The sequence below is a fragment of the Scyliorhinus canicula genome, chromosome 2, assembly GCF_902713615.1.
Source record: "Scyliorhinus canicula chromosome 2, sScyCan1.1, whole genome shotgun sequence".
NCBI classification, from domain to species: Eukaryota; Metazoa; Chordata; class Chondrichthyes; order Carcharhiniformes; family Scyliorhinidae; genus Scyliorhinus; species Scyliorhinus canicula.
This window is the reverse complement of record NC_052147.1, coordinates 284,583,692-284,611,589: the sequence shown is the minus strand read 5'-3', so window position 1 is coordinate 284,611,589 and position 27,898 is coordinate 284,583,692. Positions and strand designations below refer to the sequence as shown.

General features: G+C 49.2%; 2 protein-coding genes across 2 annotated transcripts in view; both read right to left on the bottom strand.

Annotated features, from left to right (window-relative positions):
• Positions 1–3,397: 3,397 nt before the first annotated feature.
• On the bottom strand, positions 3,398–5,447 carry LOC119962219 (G-protein coupled bile acid receptor 1-like). Its single transcript, XM_038790194.1, has one exon. It carries the CDS (start codon positions 4,953–4,955, stop codon positions 4,002–4,004), a length of 954 nt encoding a protein of 317 aa, XP_038646122.1. The 5' UTR covers positions 4,956–5,447; the 3' UTR covers positions 3,398–4,001.
• Positions 5,448–17,404: 11,957 nt separating this feature from the next.
• LOC119962217 (angio-associated, migratory cell protein) overlaps positions 17,405–27,898 on the bottom strand; it is a 43,146-nt gene continuing 32,652 nt past the window's right edge. The window contains exons 8-11 of the mRNA XM_038790192.1: positions 27,223–27,335; positions 23,447–23,537; positions 21,528–21,682; positions 17,405–17,921 (exon numbers count right to left, since the gene is read on the bottom strand). Coding sequence (XP_038646120.1) covers positions 17,846–17,921; positions 21,528–21,682; positions 23,447–23,537; positions 27,223–27,335 — 435 coding nt within the window. The 3' untranslated portion in view covers positions 17,405–17,845. The remainder of the gene's footprint in view (positions 17,922–21,527; positions 21,683–23,446; positions 23,538–27,222; positions 27,336–27,898) is intronic.

The window sequence follows — 27,898 nt, the reverse complement described above, 5'->3', positions numbered from 1 at the left end:
AGGTGGAGCAATCAAGCGGGGCTGCTTTGTCCTGGATGGTGTTGAACTTCATGAGTGTTGTTGGAGCTGCGCTCATCCAGGCAAGTGGAGAGTATTCCATCACACTCCTGACATGTGCCTTGGAGATGGTGGACAGGCTTTGGGGGGTCAGGAGGTGAGTTACTCACTGTAGGATTCCCAGCCTCTGACCTGCCCTGGTAGCCACATTATTAATATGGCTAGTCAGTTCAGTTTCTGATCAATGGTCGCCTCCAGGATGTTATTAGGGATGGTTCCGGATTTGAAATCTCACCAGCTAATAAGTGCGTGGGGGGGGGGGGGGGGGGGGGGGAGGATTTTAAGTGTGTAATTGATCCGGGGTTGGATAGGTTTCCTCCCACAGTCCAATGATGTGCAGGTTCGGTGGATTGGCCACGATAAATTGCCCCTTGGCGTCTAAAGATGTGCAGGATAGGTGGGGTCGCAAGGATAGGGTGGGGAGTAATCCTAGGTAGGGTGCTCTTTCAGAGGGTTAGTACAGGCTCAAAGGCCGAATGGCCCCCTTCTGCTTACGGCTTCTATGGTTCTGTGAACCCACTAAACATACATAGAACATAGAACAGTGCAGCACAGAACAGGCCCTTCAGCCCTCGATGTTGTGCCGAGCAATGGTCACCCCACTCAAGCCCACGTATCCACCCTATACCCGTAACCCAACAACCCCCCCCTTAACCTTACTTTTTAGGACACTATGGACAATTTAGCATGGCTAATCCACCTAACCCGCACATCTTTGGACAGTGGGAGGAAACCAGAGCACCCGGAGGAAACCCACGCACACAGGGGGAGGACGTGCAGACTCCACACAGACAGAGACCCAGCCGGGAACCGAACCTGGGACCCTGGAGCTGTGAAGCATTTATGCTAACCACCATGCTACCGTGCTGCCCCATGTTATGTGGATGTTGCTGGAAAGGTCAGCAATCATGCCCATCCCTAGTTCCCCTGGGAAGGCTGTGGCCATGAGTCACTCGCTTGAACCGTCATAGATTACAGACATGTGAGTAACATTCCGAGAGTCAGCCGTGTTTGTGTGGGACACGAGTCACGTATTACCCCAGACCGGGTAAGGACAGATGATGTCCTTTCCTAAAGGTCATTAATTGCTATGACAATCCAAGATTGTCACTCTTACTGAGACCAGTTTCAACGTGTCGTTCACACGGAATTCTAATTTTGACATGTATGGTTTGGTTCCTGCTCTGCCCAAGACCGCAGGAAATTACAAAAGGTTGTGAATGTAGCCCAGTCCATCACGCAAACCAGCCTCCCATCCATTGACTCTATCTATAATTCCCGCTGCCTCAGAAAGGCAGCCAGCATAATTAGGGACCCCACGCACCCCGGACATACTCTCTTCCACCTCCTTCCGTCAGGAAAAAGATACCAAAGTTTGAGGTCACGTACCAACCGACTCAAGAACAGCTTCTTCCCTGCTGCCATCAGACTTTTGAATGGACCTACCTCGTATTAAGTTGATCTTTTCTCTACAACTTGGTATAACTGTAACATTATATTCTGCAGTCTCTCCTTCCTTCCCTATGTATGGTATGCATTGTTTGTACAGAGTGCAAGAAACAATACTTTTCACTGTATACTAATACATGGGACAATAATAAATCAAATCAAATCAAATTAAATGGGAACATGGGGAGCTGGAGTCGCCCTCCCTGCCCCTCCATCCTGACCCACCAGTAAATAACATCATGGCCACTCTTCCATATTAACGCCACTTCCTCATATGATTACTATGTCACATGGGATACAATCTCGTTTACATGTAATTTACATGTGGCACCATTTCTGACATGCATTTCTCAGGTGATACCACCACTGATATAAGACTAAAATGTGATGCCACATTTCAAAGCTTCATGCATTCGGAGCCATTTTAATGAATTGACAAGAAGTTAGAAATCCAAAGACTCTTTATTGGTTTAAGTGCGATAAATTAATTCCAGTGACTGACTCGTTGTTTTCTGTTTGCTGCTCCCTGCCTCTCCATCGCTTTAGCTTATTCACTCGATCAGCTGTGCATGTCAAAGATAATAATATTAATAATCTTTATTGTCACAAGTAGGCTTACATTAACACTGCAATGAAGTTACTGTGAAAATCCCCTCATCGCCACATTCCGGCGCCTGTTCGGGTACACGGAGGGAGAATTCAGAATTATCAAATTACCTCACAGCACGTCTTTCGGGACTTGTGGGAGGAAACCGGAGGAAACCCACGCAGACACGGGGAGAACGTGCAGACTCCACACAGACAGTGACCCAAGCCGGGAATCGAACCTGGGACCCTGGCGCGGTGAAGCAACAGTGCTAACCACTGTGCTACCGTGCTGCCCACACCATGAAGAATCTTCGAAACCGCCATCAACTTTTTAAAAATTGCCTCTGAACTGAGTGACTCGTTCGCCCATTTCATAGGCAGTGAAGGGTTAACCACATTGCTGCGGGTCTGGAGTCCGACAACCAACAATGGTTTCATGGTCATCATTAGACCTTTTAATTCCAGCTTTTCATTGAATTCAAATGTGACCCTCTGCCCTGGTGGGATTGAAACCCAGGGCCCCAGGACATTATCCCAGGTCTCTGTATTGCTCTCCCAGTGAGAACACCGCGATGCCATTGCCTCCGCTGTGGGATTGTATACAGGATCGGAAACATTCACAGCTCCAGCTCCAGTTCAACGAAAGGTTAGAAATCATATTCACAGCCAAACCCAAAATCTTAAGGAACAGAAACTAACCGTGCAAGGGTCTGAGCGTGTTCAATTCGAAGCAAATTAAAAACGTACCAAATAGAACTTATCCCCAGAGGAAATAAAATATAAATTTGAATCTCAGTTGGGTTGAAGTGAATAAATAATTTATTTCCAGATATTGTTTTTACTCCTATGTTATAGATTGAAGTAGATGCACAGTCTGTCTGTCCGTGTGGAGTTTGCACATTCTCCCCGTGTCTGTGTGGGTCTCACCCCCCCCCCCCCCCCCCCCCCCCCTCCACCCTCCACAACCCAAAGATGTGCAGGGTAGGTGGGTTGGCCACACTAAATTGCCCTTTCATTGGAAAAAAAAGAATTGGGTACTCTAAATTTATTTTTATGACGTTGAGATACTGACCCCATAGTTACTGAATCCCTGTATCAGCAGTGGCTCATGTTCGCTATCTCGCTAGCAGAGGCTGTTTAGCACTGGGCTAAATCATTGGCTTTGAAAGCAGACTAAGGCAGGCCAGCAGCACGGTTCAATTCCTGTACCAGCCTCCTCAAACAGGTGCCGGAATGTGGCGACTAGGGGCTTTTCACAGTAACTTCATTTGATGCCTACTTGTGATAATAAGCAATTTTCATTTAATGTCACTGCTTCCTGATGCAGCCAGAGTGCTTGCAATCTGTAAAGTCCTTTTTTTGAAGAATATTGTAGAAAGCAGGGCGGCCAATTTGTGCAGAGTTTGTTCCACCAGCAACAATGTGATTATTGCTAGATTGTCTGCTGTGGTCTTGTGGGCTGAGGACACTGTAAAGAACTCTAACAGAGAAACAAAATACTGCGATGCCAGAGATCGGAAATATAAAACAGAAAATGCTGGATTAACTGTGTCGGGAACCAGAGTTAACATTTCAGGTCCAATGACCATTCACCATAATTAGTCTCAAGCAGAAACGTTAACTCTGTTTCTCTCTCCACGCATGCTACCCGACCTGCTGCATTACTCCACCGCTGGGCGTTATTTTTCCAGTCGTGAGGGCTCCGAGACAGGATAGGCCACGGTAACCCAGGAGGGCAGACAGAGCCTCCTCCGAAAGACAGAACCTCCGACAATGCCGCACTCCGTCGCACTGGGGCCTCAGCCTGCGTTCGGAGTGGGAGACATGAAGCCACATGCGGCAGGCGCGGAGCTAAACTGGGAAAAAATAGACCGATAAAATGAAAATAACACAGCAAATCAAACATTTCAGTTCAAGTCCTCGTCTTTCGCACAACATTGGCCAACTCTTTGGAAAACCTTTCTCCATAGGTCAAAGTACTCCCTGTTACTGATGACCAGGACAAAGGGGATGATGGCAGCACTGCTGGTCCCAAGACAGGAGAGGATGATGTGGGTCCTGGTTCCAATATTCCTCACAAAGAAAGAGACATGGATGAAAACAATGTAGGGAACCCAGCAAACGAGGAAGATGAAGAAGAACCCAATGATGCACTTGGCATATTTGAAATCCAATTGCCGTTCCAGTGAGGTTGCATCGCTCTGGACCACCCTGTGCATCTTCTTAATTGCTTCCATCTGACCCCTTGCCACATGGAGGACCCGGGCAGTCATCGCTGTGATGGCCAGGATGGAAGGGATGAGCAGGCCGTAAATCTCCAGGTAGATGTAAGCAGGAGGGAAAACAAATTTGAAATAGCAGAGCGTGGTACCCGGGCTCCAACTGTTCCAACCGACCAGAGGCAGTGAGGCGAAAATCAGGGGCAGGGCCCAGGCAGTCAAAATAACGACAGGGACGCAGTTGTGAATCCAGGAGGGGCCATAATGAAAAGGATGGATGATGCAGACGTACCTGTCGTAGTGAACCACCAGCAGGTTGGAGAGGAACGCGAGGAAGATGAAGTTCGGGAAGATGTGGAAGAAGAAGCAGACCTGGAAGACAAACCCACTCTTCAAGTTCATCCTGGGGAAGGAGGGGAGGATGAGGCCTGTGCACAAGCCAGAGAGCAGCAGGCTCAGCAAGTAGTAGTTGGCGGGACTGTGCAGCCTCCTGTTGCCGACGATGCCCACGATGATGACCAGGTTGCCGACGATGATGATGCTGGAGAGAGGAGCTGAGAGCATATCGATCAGGGCCTTCTGGGAGGCAAAACAAGTATGGGGGCTTGAATGGTTGAAGCAATCATCCCAGCTCTCATTCATATTCCACACCCTGTACTCCAGATGCGGAATGGCACCCCAAGACCAGGAGCAGACTGGGGACACTTCAGTTTCCAAGGGCTTCCTACAAGGGCAGTCTAATAGCTTATAAACGGAAAATCTATTTCTTCTAAGAATTAGGACAAACCCCACTCGCCAGCAATCATCTCCTTCCAGTCAAAAGCGCTCCAGGAATGATCAGGGTTGTTGTTTTAAAGCTGCAAATCCTGGGAGCTCAGTCCCTGTGTGGGTTGATTCACATCAATCCTGATCCTCACTCCTCCCTCCAGCACCTCCCCCGTAACTCTGGGCCGGGGGAGAAAGTTTCTCTTTAACTCTGAGCAGTGAATGGAGAGATTGCTGCTCTGCCCGGCTGTAACTGCCCCGGCCTTTCCTGTGAAAAGGAAGCTTCTTTTATGGAGAAGTCGTCGAGATTTGACGATGACCTGCAGGAAGTTACAGTAAAAATCCAGCATCAACCTTCAAGGAGGAAGCGAGACCAGTCGCAGCCTGGGTCCAGGTTTAAAATATCCTGGCCCGCCCACATTCTCACAACTCGCTGCAAATAGGCAGTCTCCAACACTGCAGCTAAAAACCAATTGAGATAACTGCAAATGAGCTGCTACACAGAACAAACCACATTTCAGAAAACAGACAGAGTGGAGCTGTTTGATCAGATAGTAAAATGCACGCTGCTGCTATTGAGAGACCAATCACCAATCACTCAGTCTCTCTGTATCCACCCCCTCCTCGGGACATTGTGGACCAATCGTCTCAGTTAGACACCGGCTTCTTTCTTTTTACCTTCTGTCAAACTTGGGCAGCACAGTGGGCACAGTGGTTGGCGCTGCTGCCTCACAACGCCGAGGTCCCAGGTTCGATCCCGGCTCTGGGTCACTGTCCATGTGGAGTTTGCACATTCTCCCCGTGTTTGCGTGGGTTTCACCCCCACAACCCAAAGGTGTGCGGGATAGGAGGATCGGCCACGTTAAACTGGAAAAACAATTGGATATCCTAAATTTATTTTTTTTAAAAGGACGCAGCAGGGTCCAGGGTTTGGGGCAGCAGGGTAGCATGGTGGTTAGCATAAATGCTTCACAGATGGGTTTTTTTCAAACAATTAATTTCATGGTCATCATCAGACTTTTAATTCCAGGTTTTTATTGAGATCAAATTTCGTTGTGGTATCGAACCCGGGTTCCCAGAGCATTATCCTGGGTCTCTGCATTAATAGTTGAAGAGCCAAAACCACAATTCCACTGTGTCCCTTCTGTGACAGGACTGTTAAAATCTGTCATTCTACATTCAAGCCTCCCAAACATTCGTTAGAGGGAGGATTCAGTGATGGGAACATCATTGAATATCAAGGGCTGATGGTTAGATTCTCTCTTGTTGAAGATGATCATTGCCTGGTGCTTGTGTGGCGCGAATGTAACTTGCCGCTTATCAGCCCAAAACTGGATATTGTCCAGGTCTTGCTGCATTTGGACACGGACTGCTTCCAGACAAGAATTCCACTCCTCGCTGTTCTATATATAAACCACCCAAATCCTTTGATTGATTTTTTTGATTGATTTATTGTCACATGTACCGAAGTACAGTGAAAAGTATTTTTCTGTGGCCGAGGGAACGTACACAGTACGTACACATTAGACAAAAAGAATAATCGACAGAGAACATTGACAAACAGTGATTGGTTACAGTGCGGAATAAGGACCAAACAAGGCAAATACATGAGCAAGAGCAAAAATAATTTTTATTGAAAAATTTTGAATTTATACAACAACAATGCACCATAATAAAATACCAAAAATAACAATAATATTAGCAATCATAAACATTCGCCCCACCTCCATGAACAACACAGCATATTAATAACAACGCAAATTAACACAATATAAAGTTGCAGAATAGAAACTACAATAAGGAACCCCCCCCCCCCCCCCCCACCCCGCCCCCGGGTTGCTGCTGCTATTGACCAAGATACCTATCTTTGAGCCAGGAAGTCCAGAAAAGGCTGCCATCGTTTATAGAACCCTTGTATTGATCCTCTCAGGGCAAATTTAACCCTTTCCAATTTTATAAATCCCGCCATGTCACTGATCCAGGTCTCCACACTTGGGGGCCTCGCATCCTTCCACTGCAGCAAGATCCTCTGCCGGGCTACTAGGGGCGCAAAGGCCAGGACACCGGCCTCTTTCACCTTCTGCACTCCCGGCTCTACCGCAACTCCAAATATCGCGAGTCCCCACCCTGGTTTGACCCTGGATCCAACCACCCTCGACACCGTCCCCGCCACCCCCTTCCAGAATTCTTCCAGTGCTGGGCATGCCCAGAACATATGGGCGTGGTTCGCTGGACTCCCCGAACATCTGGTGCACCTGTCCTCGGCCCCAAAGAACCTACGCATCCTAGTCCCGGACATGTGGGCCCGGTGCAGCACCTTAAATTGGATGAGACTAAGCCTCGCACATGAGGAGGAGGAGTTGACTCTCTCCAAGGCATCCGCCCAAGCCCCGTCCTCTATCTGCTCCCCGAGTTCCTCCTCCCATTTAGCCTTCAGCTCCTCCACTGACGACTCCTCCACCTCCTGCATTACCTTATAGATGTCAGACACCTTCCCCTCTCCAACCCACACCCCCGAAAACACTCTGTCCATCGTCCCCCTCGAGGGCAGCAAAGGGAATCCCTCTACCTGTCACCTAGCAAACGCCTTTACCTGCAAGTATCTGAACACGTTCTCTTGGGGAAGCCCAAATTTATCCTCCAGTTTCCCCAGGCCCGCAAACCTCCCGCCAATAAACAGGTCCCTCAATTTACTGATGCCCGCCCTTTGCCACCCCCTAAATCCCCCATCCCTGTTCCCTGGGATGAACCGATGATTGCAGCATGGGGCATCTTGAATAGTGTTCTTACAGGGAACAGATCAGCCTGAGGGGGAGTCGTTGAGGAGTCTTGTAGCTGTGGGGAAGAAGCTGTTCCTATATCTGGATGTGCGGGTCTTCAGACTTCTGTACCTTCTGCCTGATGGAAGGGTCTGGAAGAAGGCAATGCCTGGGTGGGAGGGGTCTCTGATAATGCTGTCTGCCTTCCTGAGGCAGCGGGAGGTGTAACAGAATCAATGGGAGGATGGCAAGCTTGTGTGATGTGTTGGGCTGAGTTCACCACACTCTGCAGGTTCCCAGCCTGTAGCTCACTCATATGTTTAAATAGTTTTCAACTAATAGGTTCGAATCATCAGGAAATATCAAACAGATTGAGGCTATTTCTCTGGAAAAGAGAGGGCGAGAGGTGAACTGAGTGACATTTTTAATACTGTGCGCAGTGTTGGTCTCCTTACTTCGAGAAGGATGTAAATGTGTTGGAGATGGTTCAGAGGGTGTTTACTAGATTGATACCTGGGACGAGCGGGATCTTGTGAGGAAAGGGCGGACAGACTGGGCTTGTTTCGGAGTTTAGAAGAGTGAGGGGTGACTTGATTGAAGTTTATAAGATCCTGAACGGTCTCTACAAGCTGGACATGGAAAGGATGTTTCCTCTTGTGGGGCGTCCAGAATCAGGGGGCAGCCTTTAAGGACAGAGATGAGAAGAAATCTTTTCTCCCAGATGGCTGTATGACTTTCGAATTCGCTGCCTCAGAAGGCAGTGAAAGCAGAGTCACTGAATAATGTCAAGGTGGAGGTAGGGAGATGGTAAAGGGGATGAAAGCTATCGGGGGTGGATGAGGAATATGGAACTCAACACAAACAGATCACCCATGATCTTATTGAATGGTGGAGCAGGTTCGAGGGGCTGAATGGTCCACTCCTGCTCCTATTGTGGATGTTCATCGTCGCTGACTTTAAGATTATGGCTGGGTTTGGCGGGAGGTAAGGGCCGGGATTTTCCGAAATTCTGGCCAAGTGTTGATGCCGGCATAAACCCCGGAGTGGTGTCCGCTGGCGTCAATGGGCCTCCTGGCCCAGCAACTCTCCGGTTTTTAGGGGGCTAGCATAGCGCACGGCCAGCGCGGGTCCCGCATGCGCGCCACGGGCATCCACGTGCTGGCACATGCCCATGGTTGCCGTCTCTGTGCCGGCGTGGAGCAACATGTCGGGGACGTTACAGCGGGCCCGCACGGAAGGAGGTCGGCCTTCTGCAGATCGCTGCCGCCTGCCGATCGGAAGCCCCAGATCGCAGGCTTGGTCCCCGTGGTGCCCGCCCCCCCCCCCCCCCCCGGAGTCAGATCCACCCCCCACCAGGACATCCACAGCGGCCGCAGGTCCGACCTCCCGCCGGGTGGTACCAGGTTTGAACCACGCCGGCGGGACTCGGTGGAACTTCGACCCGTTGCCGTGGAGAACCGCCACGGGCGCCTATTTCACCGCCCCCGACCGGCGCCACAGCGACCACCAGGGTCACCGGAGAATCGGCAGCCCGGCGTCGGCGGGGTGTGGCGGGTATTTCCTGCGCCCCCAGCGATTCTCTGACCCGTCACAGGCTCGGAGAATCCCGGCCAAGCTGTTTCCACTTGTGGGACAAACCAGAGCAGGAGACCAAAATCAGCAATTAATCCAACCGGGAATTTGGCAGAATCCTCTTTACCCAGAGAGTGGTGAGAATGTGGAACTTGGTGAGTTTTGTGGCAAATGATATTGATGCATTTAAAACAAAGCTGGACAAACACATCAGGGAGAGAGTAATAAAGGATATGTGGATTGGGCAACAAGAGGTTCGTGTGGACATGAATTTCAGCACAGTTCAGCTGAATTCCCTGGTGCACCTTCTCAGTAACTGTTTATTTATCAGCTGGTTAACACAAATACCTCAGTTAATTCATACCTGCCATTGGGGGGATTTGAATCATCTTCTCTTAGTTATCTGTCCAGAGAGGTACTGAGGGAGCGCTGTTCACTCCAGTGCCATACTCCATCTACACCTCCCGCTGCTGGGGGAAAGTGGGCAGCATAATCAAAGATCCCTCCCACCCGGCTTACTCACTCTTCCAACTTCTTCCATCGGGCAGGAGATACAGAAGTCTGAGAACACGCACGAACAGACTCAAAAACAGCTTCTTCCCCACTGTCACCAGACTCCTAAATGACCTTCTTAAGGACATGACCCGATTAACATTATTTGCTTCTTCCGATGCCGGTGTTTATGTAGTTACATTGTGTACCTTGTGTTGCCCTATTATGTATTTTCTTTTATTCCCTTTTCTTTCCATGTACTTAATGATCTGTTGAGCTGCTCTCAGAAAAATACATTTCACTGTACCTCGGTACACGTGACAATAAACAAATCCAATCTATACTGAGGCAGTGCCTCTCACTCCAGTGCAGTGCTGAGGCAGTGAACAGAACTATCTTCCTTCTCGTCAAATATAACTCCAGTTGCTGGAGGGTCTCCCAGCACCACCCCCTTGGCTCCCCCTCACCCCCACAACCGCTGGATGGTCTCCCAGCACCACCCCCTCAGCTACCCCTCACCCTTACCCCTCCTCCTCACCGTCAATATTTCCCATCAGTTTCTTTTTGATGGCAGAGATTAGGGGTTAGACTGGTTTGAATTTACTATAATTTTCGTGCCTGTAGATAACTTTCCACATTGTGGATTGACCTGCCAACTCCAGCGTCATCATTTTATGAATATATGAGGATCCAGTGAGAGGCAGAGTGGAGCAGGCCGCAACGGCAATGGTTAAAGCAATCAGCTCGCCAAAGTCAGCAAGGCCTCCTCGTGTAGAATATTCCAGTGCCGGCCAGTAGATTGTGAGCTTTACAAAGGACGGAAAGTTGGAAACACAAATAGTGGGCGTGTAATTGCAAATAAAATATACCATGGATCAAGCTGAGGGGCCACCACTATTCAAACCATTGATGGTGGCCAAATTGGCGCCAACCACATGGGAATAGATCGCCGTCCCAGGATTTGGGGCCTACTTCTTTGCCCCACCTGGGGTGGAGGTCATGGCCCTGTGGGTTGGACCTGCCGTCGGTCAGAGAACTGAAGGAGGAAATCTGAATCGTCAACGTAACAAATCTGAAAGATTTCTTTTAACAATTATTATTTATTAACTGACAAAATCAACTCCCTGCTCCATCGTTAAAGCGGTCTTGTTTATTCTTGGACCCCTAGCAACACTACATAAAATTCTCATCTTCATGTTCAAATGGCGCCATGATTATCTCCCCTGATCTCTCCAGCCCAATCATCCTCCAAGAACTCTGGTCTTTTGTCCATCGCCTATTTTCATCGTCACACTATTGGCAGACTCGACTTTAGCTGCTCCGGCCGAAACGCTGGAATACCAAGGCCTTTTCATTAGAATGAAAGATCGGAATCAATGAGTAGGGCAGAAGATACAAGTCTGAGAACACCCACTAACAAATTCAAAAACAGCTTCTTCCCCGCTGTTACCAGACTCCTGAATTACCCTCGTATGGACTGAATTGACCTTTCTACGCATTTCTCTACTGTTGTAGCTTCATATGCTTAACTCGATGTCTGTGTCTACGTATTTACATTGTGTATTGATGCATGTCCTAGGCTTTTCATGTATGGAGCGATCTGCCTGGACTGTACACAGAACAATACTTTTCACTGAACCCCGGTACATGCGACAATAAATCTAAATCTAGCCTCATGAACTGGTGACAAACCAGGTTACACCCCCCCCCCCCCTGTGACCACAAACCAGGGTTGCACGAGAAGTCAAATTACTGAAGTGAAAATTTGGGGAAACAAGCGGGTCAGAGAAGGGGATCTTGATTCAGAAAGAACAGAAATGACAAACCACAGAGGTAATTCTGTAAGTCCAAGCTACGAATCCCCAACAAGGACAGAAAATACTTCAGTAGCAGCGACAAACATAATCAGAGTTACTACGAGGGAAATGAAAGGACCTAAAGAAGGTGGAAGAAGCCACATCACAGTAAATTCTCAGTCAGGTAACATGGATACAGGAGTCCTGCATCATTGCTGGGGTGTGAATGCTGTAGCTCTGAGCAAACACCTTCACCACATGGACCACACCTTCTCACGGGCACCTTGGGGTGGGCTTTGTATACCACATCCTGAGAACGTATTAAAAGAAAACAAACAAGACGTGTTTTAAACTTTCCAAGGTTCAATAGTTAGTGGAATTTCAACTTAATGACCAGAGAACCTACACATGAGCCAGGCACATTGTCAACAATTCATGCCCTTGATTCAAGAGACAATCAATCGCTCGATCTAATTAGACACTTAGCCAATGGAAACAATGGGCGGAACGGTAGCACAGTGGTTAGCACTGTTGCTTCACAGCGCCAGGATCCCGGGTTCAATTCCTGGCTTGGGTCACTGTCTGTGCGGAGTCTGCACGTTCTCCCCGTGTCTGCGTGGGTTTCCTCCGGGTGCTCCGGTTTCCTCCCACAAATCCCAGAAGACTTGCTTAGAACATAAGATTTGAGCTAAATGGCAAAAGAATCAGAGATGAGACGAGGAAAGGTTTTAACCTCACGAGTTGTTGTGATCTGGAAGGTGCTGCCCGAAGGGAGGCGGAAGCAGATTCAGCAGGAACTTTCCAAAAGAGAATTGGGAAAAAACTTGATGAGAAATTTAGAGGTTGATGGACAAAGAACATGGGTCTAATTTGGATTGCTCTACCACAGAGCTGGCACAGGCATTATGGGCCGAATAGCCACCTTCTGTACTGTCACTCAATGGTTTAGGGTCGCACAGTGGTTAGCACTGTTGCTTCACAGCGCCAGGGACACGGGTTTGATTCCCGGCTGTGCGGAGTCTGCACGTTCTCCCCATGTCTGCGTGGGTTTCCTCCCACAAACCCCGAACGACGTGCTGTTAGGTGAATTGGACATTCTGAATTGTCCCTCAGTGTACCCGAACAGGGCTGGAGTGTGGCGACTAGGGGCTTTTCACAGTAACTTCATTGCAGTGTTAACGCAAGCCTAATTGTGACAATAATAAAGATTATTAAATAAAGATTATTATTAGTAGTTTAGCATAGCATGAATGCACTCGTGTCAGGTTGTAGCGGCACGGTAGCACAGTAGTTAGCAAAGTTGCTTCACAGCTCCAGGGTCCCAGGTTCGATTTCCGGCTTGGGTTACTGTCTGTGCGGAGTCTGCATGTTCTCCCCGTGTCTGCGTTGGACTCCTCTGGTTTCCTCCCACAGTCCAAGGATGTACAGGTTAGGCGGATTGGCTATGCGCAATTGCCCCAACGTGTCCAAAAGGTTAGGTGGGATTACTGGGTTACGGGGATAAGGTGGAGGTGTGGGCTTGGGTAGGGTGCTCTTTCCAAGGGCCGGTGCAGACTCGATGGGCCGAATGGCCTCCTTTTGCACTGTAAATTCTATTTGCCAATGATGGTTAAAATTAAGGGGCATTTGGGCAATTCTTGGATGAAACTCAAACTGGAACTGAAAGTGTGGTTACTGGGTCTAATAAATCAACCGAGAGAGGATTTTCAAAGCTGTAGCGTCGCTCTAATGAGGTTTAGCTATCAAAGCAGCACGACCATTGCTGGATTCTGCAGACTTAGGAATGTTAGCCAGTGAACCCAAAGGCATCACGAACTTCAACCTGAACAGACAAAATACTCAGATGGGAGTCTCGGTTTAATATTACACTGAAACATGATAAAAACACTCAGCATCATCCCATCAACAATGTGCTTGCCTAAGAAAACATGCTTTAAAATCTTTTTATTACAAGAATGTATAAATATATACAATTCGAGATATTTACTGAAGCAGAAAATTGTTGAAACGTTATTCCAGGAAACTGATTCTTCAGATGTTATCTGCCAAGGCGGAGTTTGTTCAAACTAAACAAGATCCAATCAGTTTGGACGGCTGCAAGGTTTTAAAAAAAAAAATTCTGTCTAAAGATGCGGGTGTCGCGAGCAAGTCTCCGGCGATAGTCGCCCATCGCTAATTGCCCTTGAGGGGCAGCTAAGAATCAGCCATGATGCTGTGGGACTGGAGTCACATGCAGGCCAGGCTGGGTAAGGACGGCAGATTTCCTTCCCTGGAGGGTAGTAGTGAATCGACAACCCTCGTCATTTTTTTAGTGGATTCAAATTTCACCATCTGCAGTGGCGAGATCCGGACCCGGGTCCCCAGAGCATTAGCCTGGCTCTACCCCCGCTCCCCCCCCCCCCCCCCCCCCCCCCCCTCCCCGGTGATCCTTACCCAACTTACATTGATGCCAAATGTAATAATAATAAACAGGCGGCGGAATGTGGCGACTAGGGGCTTTTCACAGTAACTTTGTGGCAGTGTTAATGTGAGCCTACTTGTGACAATAAAGATTATTATTATTCCAGACGTGGTCTCACCAAAACTCGGTACAAATTGGACTGAGACCTTGTGCTGTTGCCCAGATGGTGAAAGTGAAAGGTTCAGAAATAGCAAAACCGGGGGAACCGCTGTTCCCTGCCACATGCAACTGGAAGAAAGCACCAACCCTCAACTGGCAAGGCTAGCCAATGTATCTTGGCAATTCAACAGCAGAGGCTGGTCCCGCCCTGTTGTCACTTGATGTCTGCATCGAGGAACCCCCAGGAACAGGAGACAACTATTTATTCCCTCCAGTCTGCTCCACCATTCAATGCAATCATGGCTGACCTGGAGCTGAACTCCATTTACCCACCTTTACTCCCGTATCCCTTAATATATTTGGTTCCGTAAAATCTCATTGATCTCAGGTGTACATTTAGCAATCGATGGAGCATCCGCTGCTATTTGCAGAACTGTGTTCCAAACTTGTACCACTCTATGTGTGCACAGAACTACGCACTAACATCACACCGGAATGGTCTGGATCTAAATTTTAGGCTGTGCTCCTTGTCCGAAACAGCAGAAAAAATGTATCCAGCGTCCTCGAGTGTCATACGCAGAACTACTCAGGCACTCCAGGTGTGATGTGACCAAGGCTTTTTTACCATTGAGGTATGATCATCATAGAATTTACAGTGCAGAAGGAGGCCATTCGGCCCATCGAGTCTGCACCGGCTCCTGGAAAGAGCACCCTACCCAAGGTCAACACCTCCACCCTATCCCCATAACCCAGTAACCCCACCCAACACTAAGGGCAATTTATCATGGCCAATCCACCTAACCCGCACATCTTTGGACTGTGGGAGGAAACCGGAGCACCCGGAGGAAACCCACGCACACACACGGGGAGGACGTGCAGACTCCGCACAGACAGTGACCCAAGCGGGAATCAAACGTGGGACCCTGCCGCTGTGAAGCTCATGCTGCCCCAGACAGCGACACCCACACCCCATGAACGAATAAAGAAAAAAAATCTCCCCCATCTTTGAGCAGGTCTTTCTGTCCCACGACCCGAGTCACTAATCAATATGAATAGGTTAAGATCGCAGCAGCGGTCTATGAAGGTTACAATCTGCCAATTAGAGAACCTGCCCCAGTGTCCCTGTCTCCAACCAATCAGCCATTTTCCCAACCAGGTCAATAATTTACCTTCCATTCCGCAAGCTAATGCCCTTCTTATGGGACTTTATCAAGTGTATTAATGTAGTTTTGGGAAAGTTATATATTGACAGAAATGTTTAGCCCAGCAGCTGCTATTTACAGGGACAAGTATACATTATATAATACAGCACACATACATGTGCTCAGAGTGTACATCGCTCTAAATGTCGAGAGTCTTTGAGAAGCTTTAAATCTCAAATCAATTTGCACCTGTAAAAAGCAGAAACATTCCAACGCGACTTTGGAAAATTATGAAAAGTTGGGACGTTTCCCGTGTTCCGATTCTGTGAAGAATGTCCCTCAGATTGCAGGGGACCTGTACTGACCTTCTAGAAGAGAAACAGGAAGTTCAGTTTTGACACGGTAGCACAGTGGTTAGCACTGCTGCCTCACAGCGCAAGGGACCCGGGTTCAATTCCGGCCTCGGGTCACTGTATGGAGTTAGTACTTCCACCCCATGTCTGCATGGGTTTCCTCCGGGTGCTCCGGTTTCCTCCCACAATCCAAAGATGTGCGGGTTGGGTGGATTGGCCATGATAAATTGCCCTTAGTGTCCAAACAAAATAGGGTTACTGGGTTACGGGGATAGGGTGGAGGTGTGGGCTTAGATGGGGTGATCTTTCCATGGGCCTGTGCAAACTCGATGGGTTGAAAGGCCTCCTTATAAATTGTACGATCTATGAAGGCAGAGTTGGATAGATTCTTGGTGGACAAGGGGATGATGGGATTTATCGGGTACAGGTGGGATGCACAGTAAAGGTTACCATCAGATCAGCCATGATCTTATTAAATGACGGAGCAGACTCGAGGACCAAATGACCTATTCCTGTTCCTTGTTTGTATATTTGTACACTGTCTCATCAAACACTCCCAGGACAGGTACAGCACGGTGTTAGATACAGAGTAAAGCTCCCTCTACACTGACCCCATCAAACACTCCCAGGACAGGTACAGCACGGGGTTAGATACAGAGTAAAGCTCCCTCTGCACTGTCCCCATCAAACACTCCCAGGACAGGTACAGCACGGGTTAGATACAGAGTAAAGCTCCCTCAACACTGTCCCCATCAAACACTCCCGGGACAGGTACAGCACAGGGTTAGATACAGAGTAAAGTTCCCTCTACACTGTCCCCATCAAACACTCCCAGGACAGGTACAGCACGGGGTTAGATACAGAGTAAAGCTCCCTCTACACTGTCCCCATCAAACACTCCCAGGACAGGTACAGCACGGGGTTAGATACAGAGTAAAGCTCCCTCTACACTGTCCCCATCAAACACTCCCAGGACAGGCACAGCACGGGGTTAGATACAGAGTAAAGCTCCCTCTACACTGTCCCCATCAAACACTCCCAGGACAGGTACAACACGGGGTTAGATACAGAGAAAGCTCCCTCTACACTGTCCCCATCAAACACTCCCAGGACAGGTACAGCACGGGGTTAGATACAGAGTAAAGCTCCCTCTACACTGTCCCCATCAAACACTCCCAGGACAGGTACAACACGGGGTTAGATACAGAGAAAGCTCCCTCTACACTGTCCCCATCAAACACTCCCAGGACAGGTACAGCACGGGGTTAGATACAGAGTAAAGCTCCCTTTACACTGTCCCCATCAAACACTCCCAGGACAGGTACAGCACGGGGTTAGATACAGAGTAAAGCTCCCTCTACACTGTCCCCATCAAACACTCCCAGGACAGGTACAGCACGGGGTTAGATACAGAGTAAAGCTCCCTCTACACTGTCCCCATCAAACACTCCCAGGACAGGTACAGCACGGGGTTAGATACAGAGTAAAGCTCCCTCTACACTGTCGCCATCAAACACTCCCAGGGCAGGTACAGCACGGGGTTAGATACAGAGTAAAGCTCCCTCTACACTGTCCCCATCAAACACTCCCAGGACAGGTACAGCACGGGGTTAGATACAGAGTAAAGCTCCCTCTACACTGTCCCCATCAAACAAACCCAGGACAGGTACAGCACAGAGTTAGATACAGAGTAAAGCTCCCTCAACACTGTCCCCATCAAACACTCCCAGGACAGGTACAGCACGGGGTTAGATACAGAGTAAAGCTCCCTCTGTGTTGGGTCGTACTGTTAATTCCAGAGTTGGTGGTACAGACCACATGTCATACAGAAATTAAAGTCGGACCAGCAGTTGTACGAGTCAGGTTTTCAGAGGGTGGAAACTCTTTCCTGCTACGGTCCCAAAAATTACTTTTATATAAACTAAGAACAAGAAATTGAAGCATTTTATTTTTTTGTTAAAAGTCAATAATGAGAAAGGGAAGCCCCCCCCCCGCTGCACAGCACGACTCGGATTACACAAGGCGCTGCAGCTGCAGAGTCAGTGAGGTGGGGGCTGCGGGGGAGAGGGTGATTAAAATGCCGATTGTCGGCTCTACCGCTCGGGCCGCTGTAGGTAGAAGACTTTTGACGTCCGGTCTCCGGATGCAGTGACGATCACAGACGCCTCCCTGTTGAGGGAAAAGAACAAACACAAAACCACTGATTTACACCCAAGAAACTGGGAACACGGGAAAATTAACCAAAAACAAAACACGAAAAGCAAAAGATTGCAGATGCTGGAGGTCTGAACGAGAAACAAAGTGCCGGAAAATCAGGAGGTGAGTTACTTGCCGTCGGATTCCTCGCCTCTAACCTGCCCTGGTAGCCACAGTATTAGTATGGCTAGTGAGTTCAGTTTCTGGTCAATATTAGTATGGCTAGTGAGTTCAGTTTCTGGTCAATATTAGTATGGCTAGTTGAGTTCAGTTTCTGGTCAATTGCAACCCCCAGGATGTTGATGGTGGGGTCAGCGATGGTAATGACACTGAATGTCAACGGGAGGTGATTAGATCCTCTCTTGTAGGAGATGGTCATTGCCTGGCACTTGTGTGGCGCGAATGTAACTTGTCAGCCCCAAGCCTGGATATTGTCCAGGTCTTGCTGCATTTGGACAGGGACTGCTTCATTATCGGAGGAGTTGGGAATGGTGCTGAACATTGTGCAGTCATCCACAAACATCCCCACTTCTGACCTTATGATGGAAGGGAGATCATTGATGAAGCAGCTGAAGATGGTTGGGCCGAGGACACGACCCTGAGGAATTCCTGCAGTGATGTCCTGGAGCTGAGATGATTGACCTCGAACCACCTCAACCATCTCCCTTTGTGCCGGGTATGACATCAACCAGCGGAGAGATTCCCCGATTCCCATTGACTCCAGTTTAGCTCGGGCTCCTCGATGCCACACTTGGTCAAATGCTGTCTTTATGTCAGGGCAGTCACTCTCACCTCACCTCTGACATTCAGCTCTTTTGTCCATGTTTGAGTGCTGCACTATTATAGTGGGGCAGTACTGAGGGAGTGCTGCACTATTATAGTGGGTCAGTACTGAGGGAGTGCTGCACTGTCAGAGGGTCAGTACTGAGGGAGTGCCGCACTGTCAGAGGGTCAGTGCTGAGGGAGTGCCGCACTGTCAGAGGGGCAGTACTGAGGGAGTGCTGCACTGTCAGAGGGTCAGTACTGATGGAGTGCCGCACTGTCAGAGGGTCAGTACTGAGGGAGTGCTGCACTGTCAGAGGGTCAGTACTGAGGGAGTGCTGCACAGTCAGAGGGTCAGTGCTGAGGGAGTGCCGCACTGTCAGAGGGTCAGTGCTGAGGGAGTGCCGCACTGTCAGAGGGTCAGTACTGAGGGAGTGCCGCACTGTCAGAGGGTGAGTACTGAGGGAGTGCTGCACTGTCAGAGGGTCAGTACTGAGGGAGTGCTGCACTGTCAGAGGGTCAGTACTGAGGGAGTGCCGCACTGTCAGAGGGTGAGTACTGAGGGAGTGCTGCACTGTCAGAGGGTCAGTACTGAGGGAGTGCTGCACTGTCAGAGGGTCAGTACTGAGGGAGCGCTGCACTGTCAGAGGGTCAGTACTGAGGGAGTGCTGCACTGTCAGAGGGTCAGTACTGAGGGAGTGCTGCACTGTCAGAGGGTGAGTACTGAGGGAGTGCTGCACTGTCAGAGGGTCAGTACTGAGGGAGTGCTGCACTGTCAGAGGGTCAGTACTGAGGGAGTGCTGCACTGTCAGAGGGTGAGTACTGAGGGAGTGCTGCACTGTCAGAGGGTCAGTACTGAGGGAGTGCTGCACTGTCAGAGGGTCAGTACTGAGGGAGTGCTGCACTGTCAGAGGGTCAGTACTGAGGGAGTGCTGCACTGTCAGAGGGTCAGTACTGAGGGAGTGCTGCACTGTCAGAGGGTCAGTACTGAGGGAGTGCCGCACTGTCAGAGGGGCAGTACTGAGGGAGTGCTGCACTGTCAGAGGGTCAGTACTGATGGAGTGCCGCACTGTCAGAGGGTCAGTACTGAGGGAGTGCTGCACTGTCAGAGGGTCAGTACTGAGGGAGTGCTGCACAGTCAGAGGGTCAGTGCTGAGGGAGTGCCGCACTGTCAGAGGGTCAGTGCTGAGGGAGTGCCGCACTGTCAGAGGGTCAGTACTGAGGGAGTGCCGCACTGTCAGAGGGTGAGTACTGAGGGAGTGCTGCACTGTCAGAGGGTCAGTACTGAGGGAGTGCTGCACTGTCAGAGGGTCAGTACTGAGGGAGTGCCGCACTGTCAGAGGGTGAGTACTGAGGGAGTGCTGCACTGTCAGAGGGTCAGTACTGAGGGAGTGCTGCACTGTCAGAGGGTCAGTACTGAGGGAGCGCTGCACTGTCAGAGGGTCAGTACTGAGGGAGTGCTGCACTGTCAGAGGGTCAGTACTGAGGGAGTGCTGCACTGTCAGAGGGTGAGTACTGAGGGAGTGCTGCACTGTCAGAGGGTCAGTACTGAGGGAGTGCTGCACTGTCAGAGGGTCAGTACTGAGGGAGTGCTGCACTGTCAGAGGGTCAGTACTGAGGGAGTGCTGCACTGTCAGAGGGTCAGTACTGAGGGAGTGCTGCACTGTCAGAGGGTCAGTACTGAGGGAGTGCCGCACTGTCAGAGGGTCAGTACTGAGGGAGTGCCGCACTGTCAGAGGGTCAGTACTGAGGGAGTGCTGCACTGTCAGAGGGTCAGTACTGAGGGAGTGCTGCACTGTCAGAGGCTTAGTACTGAGGGAGTGCCGCACTGTCAGAGGGTCAGTACTGAGGGAGTGCTGCACTGTCAGAGGCTTAGTACTGAGGGAGTGCCGCATTGTCAGAGGGTCAATACTGAGGGAGTGCTGCACTGTCAGAGGGTCAGTACTGAGGGAGTGCTGCACTGTCAGAGGGTCAGTGCTGAGGGAGTGCCGCACTGTCAGAGAGTCAGTACTGAAGGAGTGCTGCACTGTCAGAGGGTCAGTACCGAGGGAGTGGGGCGCTGTCAGAGGGTCAGTACTGAGGGAGTGCTGCACTGTCAGAGGGTCAGTACTGAGGGAGTGCTGCACTGTCAGAGGGTCAGTACTGAGGGAGCACCGCATTGTCAGAGGGTCAGTACTGAGGGAGTGCTGCACTGTCAGAGAGTCAGTACTGAGGGAGTGCTGCACTGTCAGAGGGTCAGTACCGAGGGAGTGCTATACTGTCAGAGGGTCAGTACTGAGGGAGTGCCGCACTGTCACAGGGTCAGTACTGAGGGAGTGCCGCACTGTCAGAGGGTCAGTACTGAGGGAGTGCCGCACTGTCAGAGGTCAGTACTGAGGGAGTGCCGCACTGTCAGAGGGTCAGTACTGAGGGAGTGCCGCACTGTCAGAGGGTCAGTACTGAGGGAGTGCCGCACTGTCAGAGGGTCAGTACTGAGGGAGTGCTGCTCTGTCAGAGGGTCAGTACTGAGGGAGTGCCGCACTGTTGATGGTGCTGTCTTTCGGATGAGACCTCGCACCGATGTGCCATCTGCCTGTTTGAATTGTAAAATATCCAATGGTAGTGTATCAAAGAAAGTCTTGGACATAATGAATGGTGGAGCAGGCTCGAAGGGCTGAACGGCCTCCTCCTATTTTTTATGAAAGAAGGAGTGTGTTTCTGTGGGACAAAATGTCTTCAAGCCTGAGACCAGAGATGGGTTGTACACAATCTTTCCAAGTCCTGATGAGTTTGGGCTACCAGTGTTAGAAAGGCTGTAACCGAGATCGAGACACTTACCTGCTCACCATGAAGTCCAGGATTTCTGCTGCATGGCCACAGCATTCACTCTCCATCTTTCCTGATCGGGCATCCCAGATACGCACAGCTCCGTCAAGGCTCCCAGTGTATATAGTTGGTGAGTGCTCCTCCCATAGCAGCTGCACAATGCCAGCCTGAAAGACAGAGACGCTGGTCAGTTAACCCACCACAGATCACCGAGCCTGCCTGATCCCAGGGCTGTGACCAAGGGGTTGCTTTTGGGCTGCTTCACTCGGGAGCTGCCAGGTCACAAATAGTTAATAGAAGAGGGCGTACCCCCCCCGCGAGAATAGAGAGCGATCATCTAATTGAGCTGTTTAAGATGATTCGGGCAAACATGACAAAGAGGAATTATTTTTTCCCGTTGGGCTGGTGGCTCGAAAACAAGGGGGCATTGATGGAGTAAAGTTACATCGTGGTTACGTTACTGAACCAGGAACCTGGACTAACAGTCTGCAGACAGGAGTTTAAATTCCAGCATAGCGTCGCAAGAATCTAAACTGAGCTAATGAACCAAATCTGGGATTAGAAAGCCGGCATCGGTGACAGTCATCACGATCTCGTCTGGTTCACTCACGCCCTTCACGGAAAGGAGTCTGCCGTCCTGACTCGGTCTGGCCCGCACGTGACTCCAGGCCCGCAGCAATGTGGCTGCCTCAAGCCCCGCCCTCTGAAATGGCTGAGCGAGGCGCTCAGTTGTATCAACAACAACAAAAATCCCTCAGTGGTTGAGGGTCGTCGTTTACCAGCACCGTCTCGAGGACAAAATGCAGCTGTGACCAGCAATGCCTAAACGCTGGAGTTAAGAGCTGTGGCGTAGGTAAGGCACAGTTCACCTTAATGACAGATCCGGATTGATGGGCAAATAGGCCTCCACTTATAATATCAATAATCTTTACTGTCACAAGTAGACTGACATTAACACTGCAATGAAGTTACTGTGAAAAGCCCCTAGTCGCCACATTCCGGCGCCTGTTCGGGTACACGGAGGGAGAATTCAGAATGTCCAATTCACCTAACAGCACGTCTTTCGGGACTTGTGGGAGGAAACCGGAGCACCCGAAGGGAACCCACGCAGACACGGGGAGAACGTGGAGACTCCGCACAGACAGTGGCCCAAGCCGGGAATCGAACCTGGGACCCTGGAGCTGTGAAGCCACAGTGCTAGCCACTGTGCAACTGTGCTGCCCACTTGTTCCTATGCATCATGGCAAACCGTTGCAAAATGCCTTCCAGTTAATGAAATCTGTCACGCTTTGCAGCAGGAGGGGAGAGATGCTCTGGAAAGTGATCGATGATCCCAATAAACATTTGAGGCTTTCGAAGGCGGGCAAAGAGGCGGAGAGGTATTGAGGATAGAAATTAAGAATCCCGCCACATAGGCCAGCACGGTGGCACAGTGGTTAGCATTGCTGCCTATGGCTCTGAGGACCCGGGTTCGAATCCCGGCCCTGGGTCACTGTCTGTGTGGAGTTTGCACATTCTCCCCGTGTCTGCGTGGGTTTCGCCCCCACAATCCAAAGATGTGCAGGGTAGGTGGATTGGCCGTGCTAAATTGCCCCTTAATTGGAAAAAATAATTGGGGACTCTAAATTTATAAGAAGAAAAAAATCCCGCCACATCTTTGAGCTTGCTGGAAAACTGACACAGGGCAGCATGTGATCCAGGGTCATAACCACACCTCTCATTCTCCCAGCTTCAGCTGTAGCCACTTTGGGCAGAGGCCTGATCTTTCCCGGTGGGCTACCAGGCTCAGGGTTTTCCCCCAAATCTCCCCAAAGGCCACCCAGGCACTGGCACAGGTCAGGAGCAGAACAGTCTTCCCGAGTGGGAGTTCACCAACCACGACGAGGCCCGAAGGGGATGGGTAGATCCAAGCGTTTGCAGGTCTTACCTACCTGAAGCTGCCATTTGTGTCGTAGCGTCTGTGATGGGATATCCCAGATCCCCATGGTTCCGTCCAAAAAGCCCACAGCAATCAATGGAAGTCTGTGGGAACCAAACAATGTAAAGTGAAAGAAAACATTCCAGTGTTGTTTTTTTTTAAAAGGCGTGTCCCTTTGTAAGAAGTCTTCCAACATCAGGTTAAAGTCCAACATGTTTGTTTCAAACACTAGCTTTCGGAGCACAGCTCCTTCCTCAGGTGAATTTGTTGGCACGGTTGACATCTATTGCCCACCCCCCCATCCCCCTGAGAGAGTGACATTGAGCCCCCTTCCAGAACAGCCGCAGTCCCACGTGGCGAGGGTACCCCCCATGGTGCTGCTCGGCAACCTGGGTGAGCACGTCAAACCAGATAGCACTCACACCCAGATCGACAACCAGTCAGTGGCTCCTCCTGCAAAGTAAACACGTGAACAAGACCAGACTTGGCCATCACGCACCCAAATAGCCTGCCAACAATCCCCGTTTGGATTGGTACGGGACCGGTGACCATGGTGGTCGAGTTACTGCAGGCTGCTGATGTCCATTATTTCAAACCCCCCTCCCCCCGGCAGAGTTAGCATTTTCACGGTATGAGAGAGCGTGGGTTTGGAAACCAGTCATTTCTCATCCTCACGCTATGACGGTCCCTGTTACCCGGAGTTTATTTGATGAGAGATAGACCAGAGTCCCACACAACAGATAAGACAAACACTGTATATACAATAGTCCATTACTCAGACCAGTATTTATGATGGGAGCTGTACCAAGAGCAGGATAATATAATTAACCCCTTCACTGACAGATTAGACATGAGGGTACACAGCCAGCCGCTCCTGACACTGACAATACAATCCAGCAGCCAAATTCTGTTCACACAGCTTTCTGGAGCTTCAGAAAAACTAAGTTCCCCAGGCCCCCCGATTCCTTACAAACTGGAGCTCACATAACACAAACAAACAATAAGCATATAACGTCAGCACAGAATTAGCTCCCAATAATGAAAATAGACATTTAAATGGTATGTTAATATAAAAGTAACAATAACATTTCATTTGCGGTCCCGACAGAATGGATCCCCCAAAGACTGATTGATAGAATCAACTGCCCCTATCTGTTGGCTAAACCAAGTATGTAAAGTAAGGATTACCAGATTAACAAGTACACAGAGTGAGGGTTACTAGATTAACAAGTACACAGAGTGAGGATTACTAGATTAACAAATACGCAGGGTGAGGATTACTAGATTAACAAATACGCAGGGTGAGGATTACTAGATTAACAAGTACACAATGTGAGGATTACTAGATTAACAAATACGCAGGGTGAGGATTACTAGATTAACAAATACATGGAGTGAGGATTACTAGATTAATAAATATGCAGGGTGAGGATTACTAGATTAACAAATACGCAGGGTGAGGATTACTAGATTAACAAGTACACAGAGTGAGGATTACTAGATTAACAAATACGCAGGGTGAGGATTACTAGATTAACAAATACGCAGGGTGAGGATTACTAGATTAACAAGTACACAATGTGAGGATTACTAGATTAACAAATACGCAGGGTGAGGATTACTAGATTAACAAATACATGGAGTGAGGATTACTAGATTAATAAATATGCAGGGTGAGGATTACTAGATTAACAAATACGCGGAGTGAGGATTACTAGATTAACAAGTACACAATGTGAGGATTACTAGATTAACAAATACGCAGTGTGAGGGTTACTAGATTAACAAATACGCGGAGTGAGGATTACTAGATTAATAAATATGCAGAGTGAGGATTACTAGATTAACAAATACGCGGAGTGAGGATTACTAGATTAATAAATATGCGGGGTTTCTGGATTAATAACCAGTTCTGCAAACTGAAATCACACTGTGGCAAATTGGGAAGTTGAATTGTGTAACTTGCATCATCTATAGACTGAGAGCAACAGAAATTAGACTGAAAGCCACCAGGTTATTGCAGAACTCGTTCAGGGGAAGGGAGCTAGCCACCCCACCCACTTTTGTCTACACATTGTTGGGGGACATATTCTGATACTGGACTATGGTATAAATTATAGGCGGCTGTGTGACTACATTTTTGCTCCTATATTACTTTTGAATAGTTCTGAGACAAAAGGTATTCATTGACTTTGATGCCTGTTTAGAAGAGGCAATTTGTAGAAATAGATAGTGTATACACAATGCTTGTTAATATCAGAAAGGACACAAAATGGCTGTTAGCTATTATAGCAATACTAAAGATACAAAATGGCTGAACTAGCCACATTCCTGAACAATAAGTTACAAACTGTGTAAACTACCTCACGAGAACCAGGCGTGGGTATGTATTGGGAGTATTTTAACAGCCGCTGATAACAGCTTCACAGAACAAGGAATGTAATGTATCCTGAATAAGCTCAAGGTCCCCAGCTGCAGACAGGACATATCCTTATGTTAGTCTTGAGTAACATTTGCATGAAGTTAGGGGCGGGTAAGACAACACCCACTTTAACCATTTATGTGATAACTGGGATGCTAAGAAAATTGATTGACTGCATGTAACAAAGTGTGACGCGAATATAGTTGATTGATTGTATGTAAATGAGAATACAACTAATTCCGACCCTTGAATCTGTATATTAACCCATTGCGAACCTTAGCTCAAGTGAGAAAGAGTATTGTAGTCTCCCAGATCTGAAATAATAAATTGCTTCTTTACTTACTCAAACAGGCCTAAATGTGAATATTTTCACCTCTAACAATATGATTCTAATACCAGCCTACATGAATAACTGAATGTTCTTCAAATGATCGACCATCGAACCCCTATTAACTGATTAATAGTTCACTCTCTGCATTCTCTCCAACAACTTGTGGGAGAATGACGTCATTTAAAGACTGATGTCCTGCCCCTCGCCCACAAGCCTTACGATTGTCCCAAAGGGCTCTTTTTCAGGATGGCAGCCGGTGACTAGTGGTGTGCCTCAGGAGTCCCCAGAGCATTGGGCAGCACGGTAGCACAGTGTTAGCACAATTGCTTCGCAGCTCCAGGGTCCCAGGTTCGATTCCCGGCCTGGGTCACTGTCTGTGCGGAGTCTGCACGTTCTCCCCGTGTGTGCGTGGGTTTCCTCCGGGTGCTCCAGTTTCCTCCCACAGTCCAAAGATGTGCAGGTTAGGTGGATTGGCCACGATAAATTGCCCTTTGTGTCCAAAATTGCCCTTAGCGTCCAAAATTGCCCTTAGTGTTGGGTGGGATTACTGGGTTATGGGGACAGGGTGGAGGTCTGGGCTTGGGTAGGGTGCTCTTTCCAAGAGCCGGTGCAGACTGGACGGGCCGAATGGCCTCCTTCTGCACTGTAAATTCTATGATCAGCCTGGATCCAGTGGCATTGGGGCCACACCACTATGTATCCATGGATTTCCCAGCCTGAAGGGCATTCATGAACCAGAGGGGTGTTTATGATAGTTTTGTGATCATTACTAATAATAGTAATCGCTTAGAGTCACAAGTAGGCTGCAATGAAGTTACTGTGAAAAGCCCCATTAATGCTGAGACTAGCTTTTCCCCAACTAGATTTCCCCAACTGTGGTGTTGGGATTTGTGCTGATGCCTGGGGATCATTACCCCGGGCACCTAGATTACTGGTCCAGTCACGCTATCACTGTGCTACCATCCCCTACGCTCACCCATCAAAACTAACAGCTGATGAATCATCAACATCGGAGACGCAGGAAGATTAGACTTACACCCTACAGAATCCCACTGACTCGACAGAATTGGAGTTGGAGTCCGTATCCTCCACTTGCTCTTTATCCACACATTCTTTTGTCACGTTTGGAACCGAAAAGACAGAAACTACCTGTGGAGGAAGAATCAAATCAGTTAGCTTTAAGCTCATTATGAAACGGCAACAAGAAGAAAAGGTTCTCACACACACTAGGGGTATTAGAACATAGAACATACAGTGCAGAAGGAGGCCATTCGGCCCATCGAGGCTACACCGACCCACTTAAGCCCTCACTTTCACCCTATCCCCGTAACCCAATAACCCCTCCTAACCTTTTTTGGACACCAAGGGCAATTTATCATGGCCGATCCACCTAACCTGCACATCTTTGGACTGTGGGAGGAAACCGGAGCACCCGGAGGAAACCCACGCAGACACGGGGAGAACGTGCAGACTCCGCACAGACAGTGACCCTGCGGGGAATCGAACCTGGGGACCCTGGCGCTGTGAAGCCACAGTGCTAGCCACTTGCGTTACCGTGCTGCCCACGGTATTGTGCCCTCCCTCACAGTTAGTTTGGCAGCGGGGATGCGGCACTTAAATCGGGCGGGAGGGCGGGTGGGTAGGGGCCCCCGATACCGCCCCTCCTCCACCCCAGTCAGGCCCATGGAAGGGTAATGGGCGGCCTCCCCACC

Coding starts and splice junctions, on each gene's coding strand:
- LOC119962219 (XM_038790194.1), bottom strand. CDS start 4,955: ATGAATGAGAGCTGGGATGATTGCTTCAACCATTCAAGCCCCCATACT.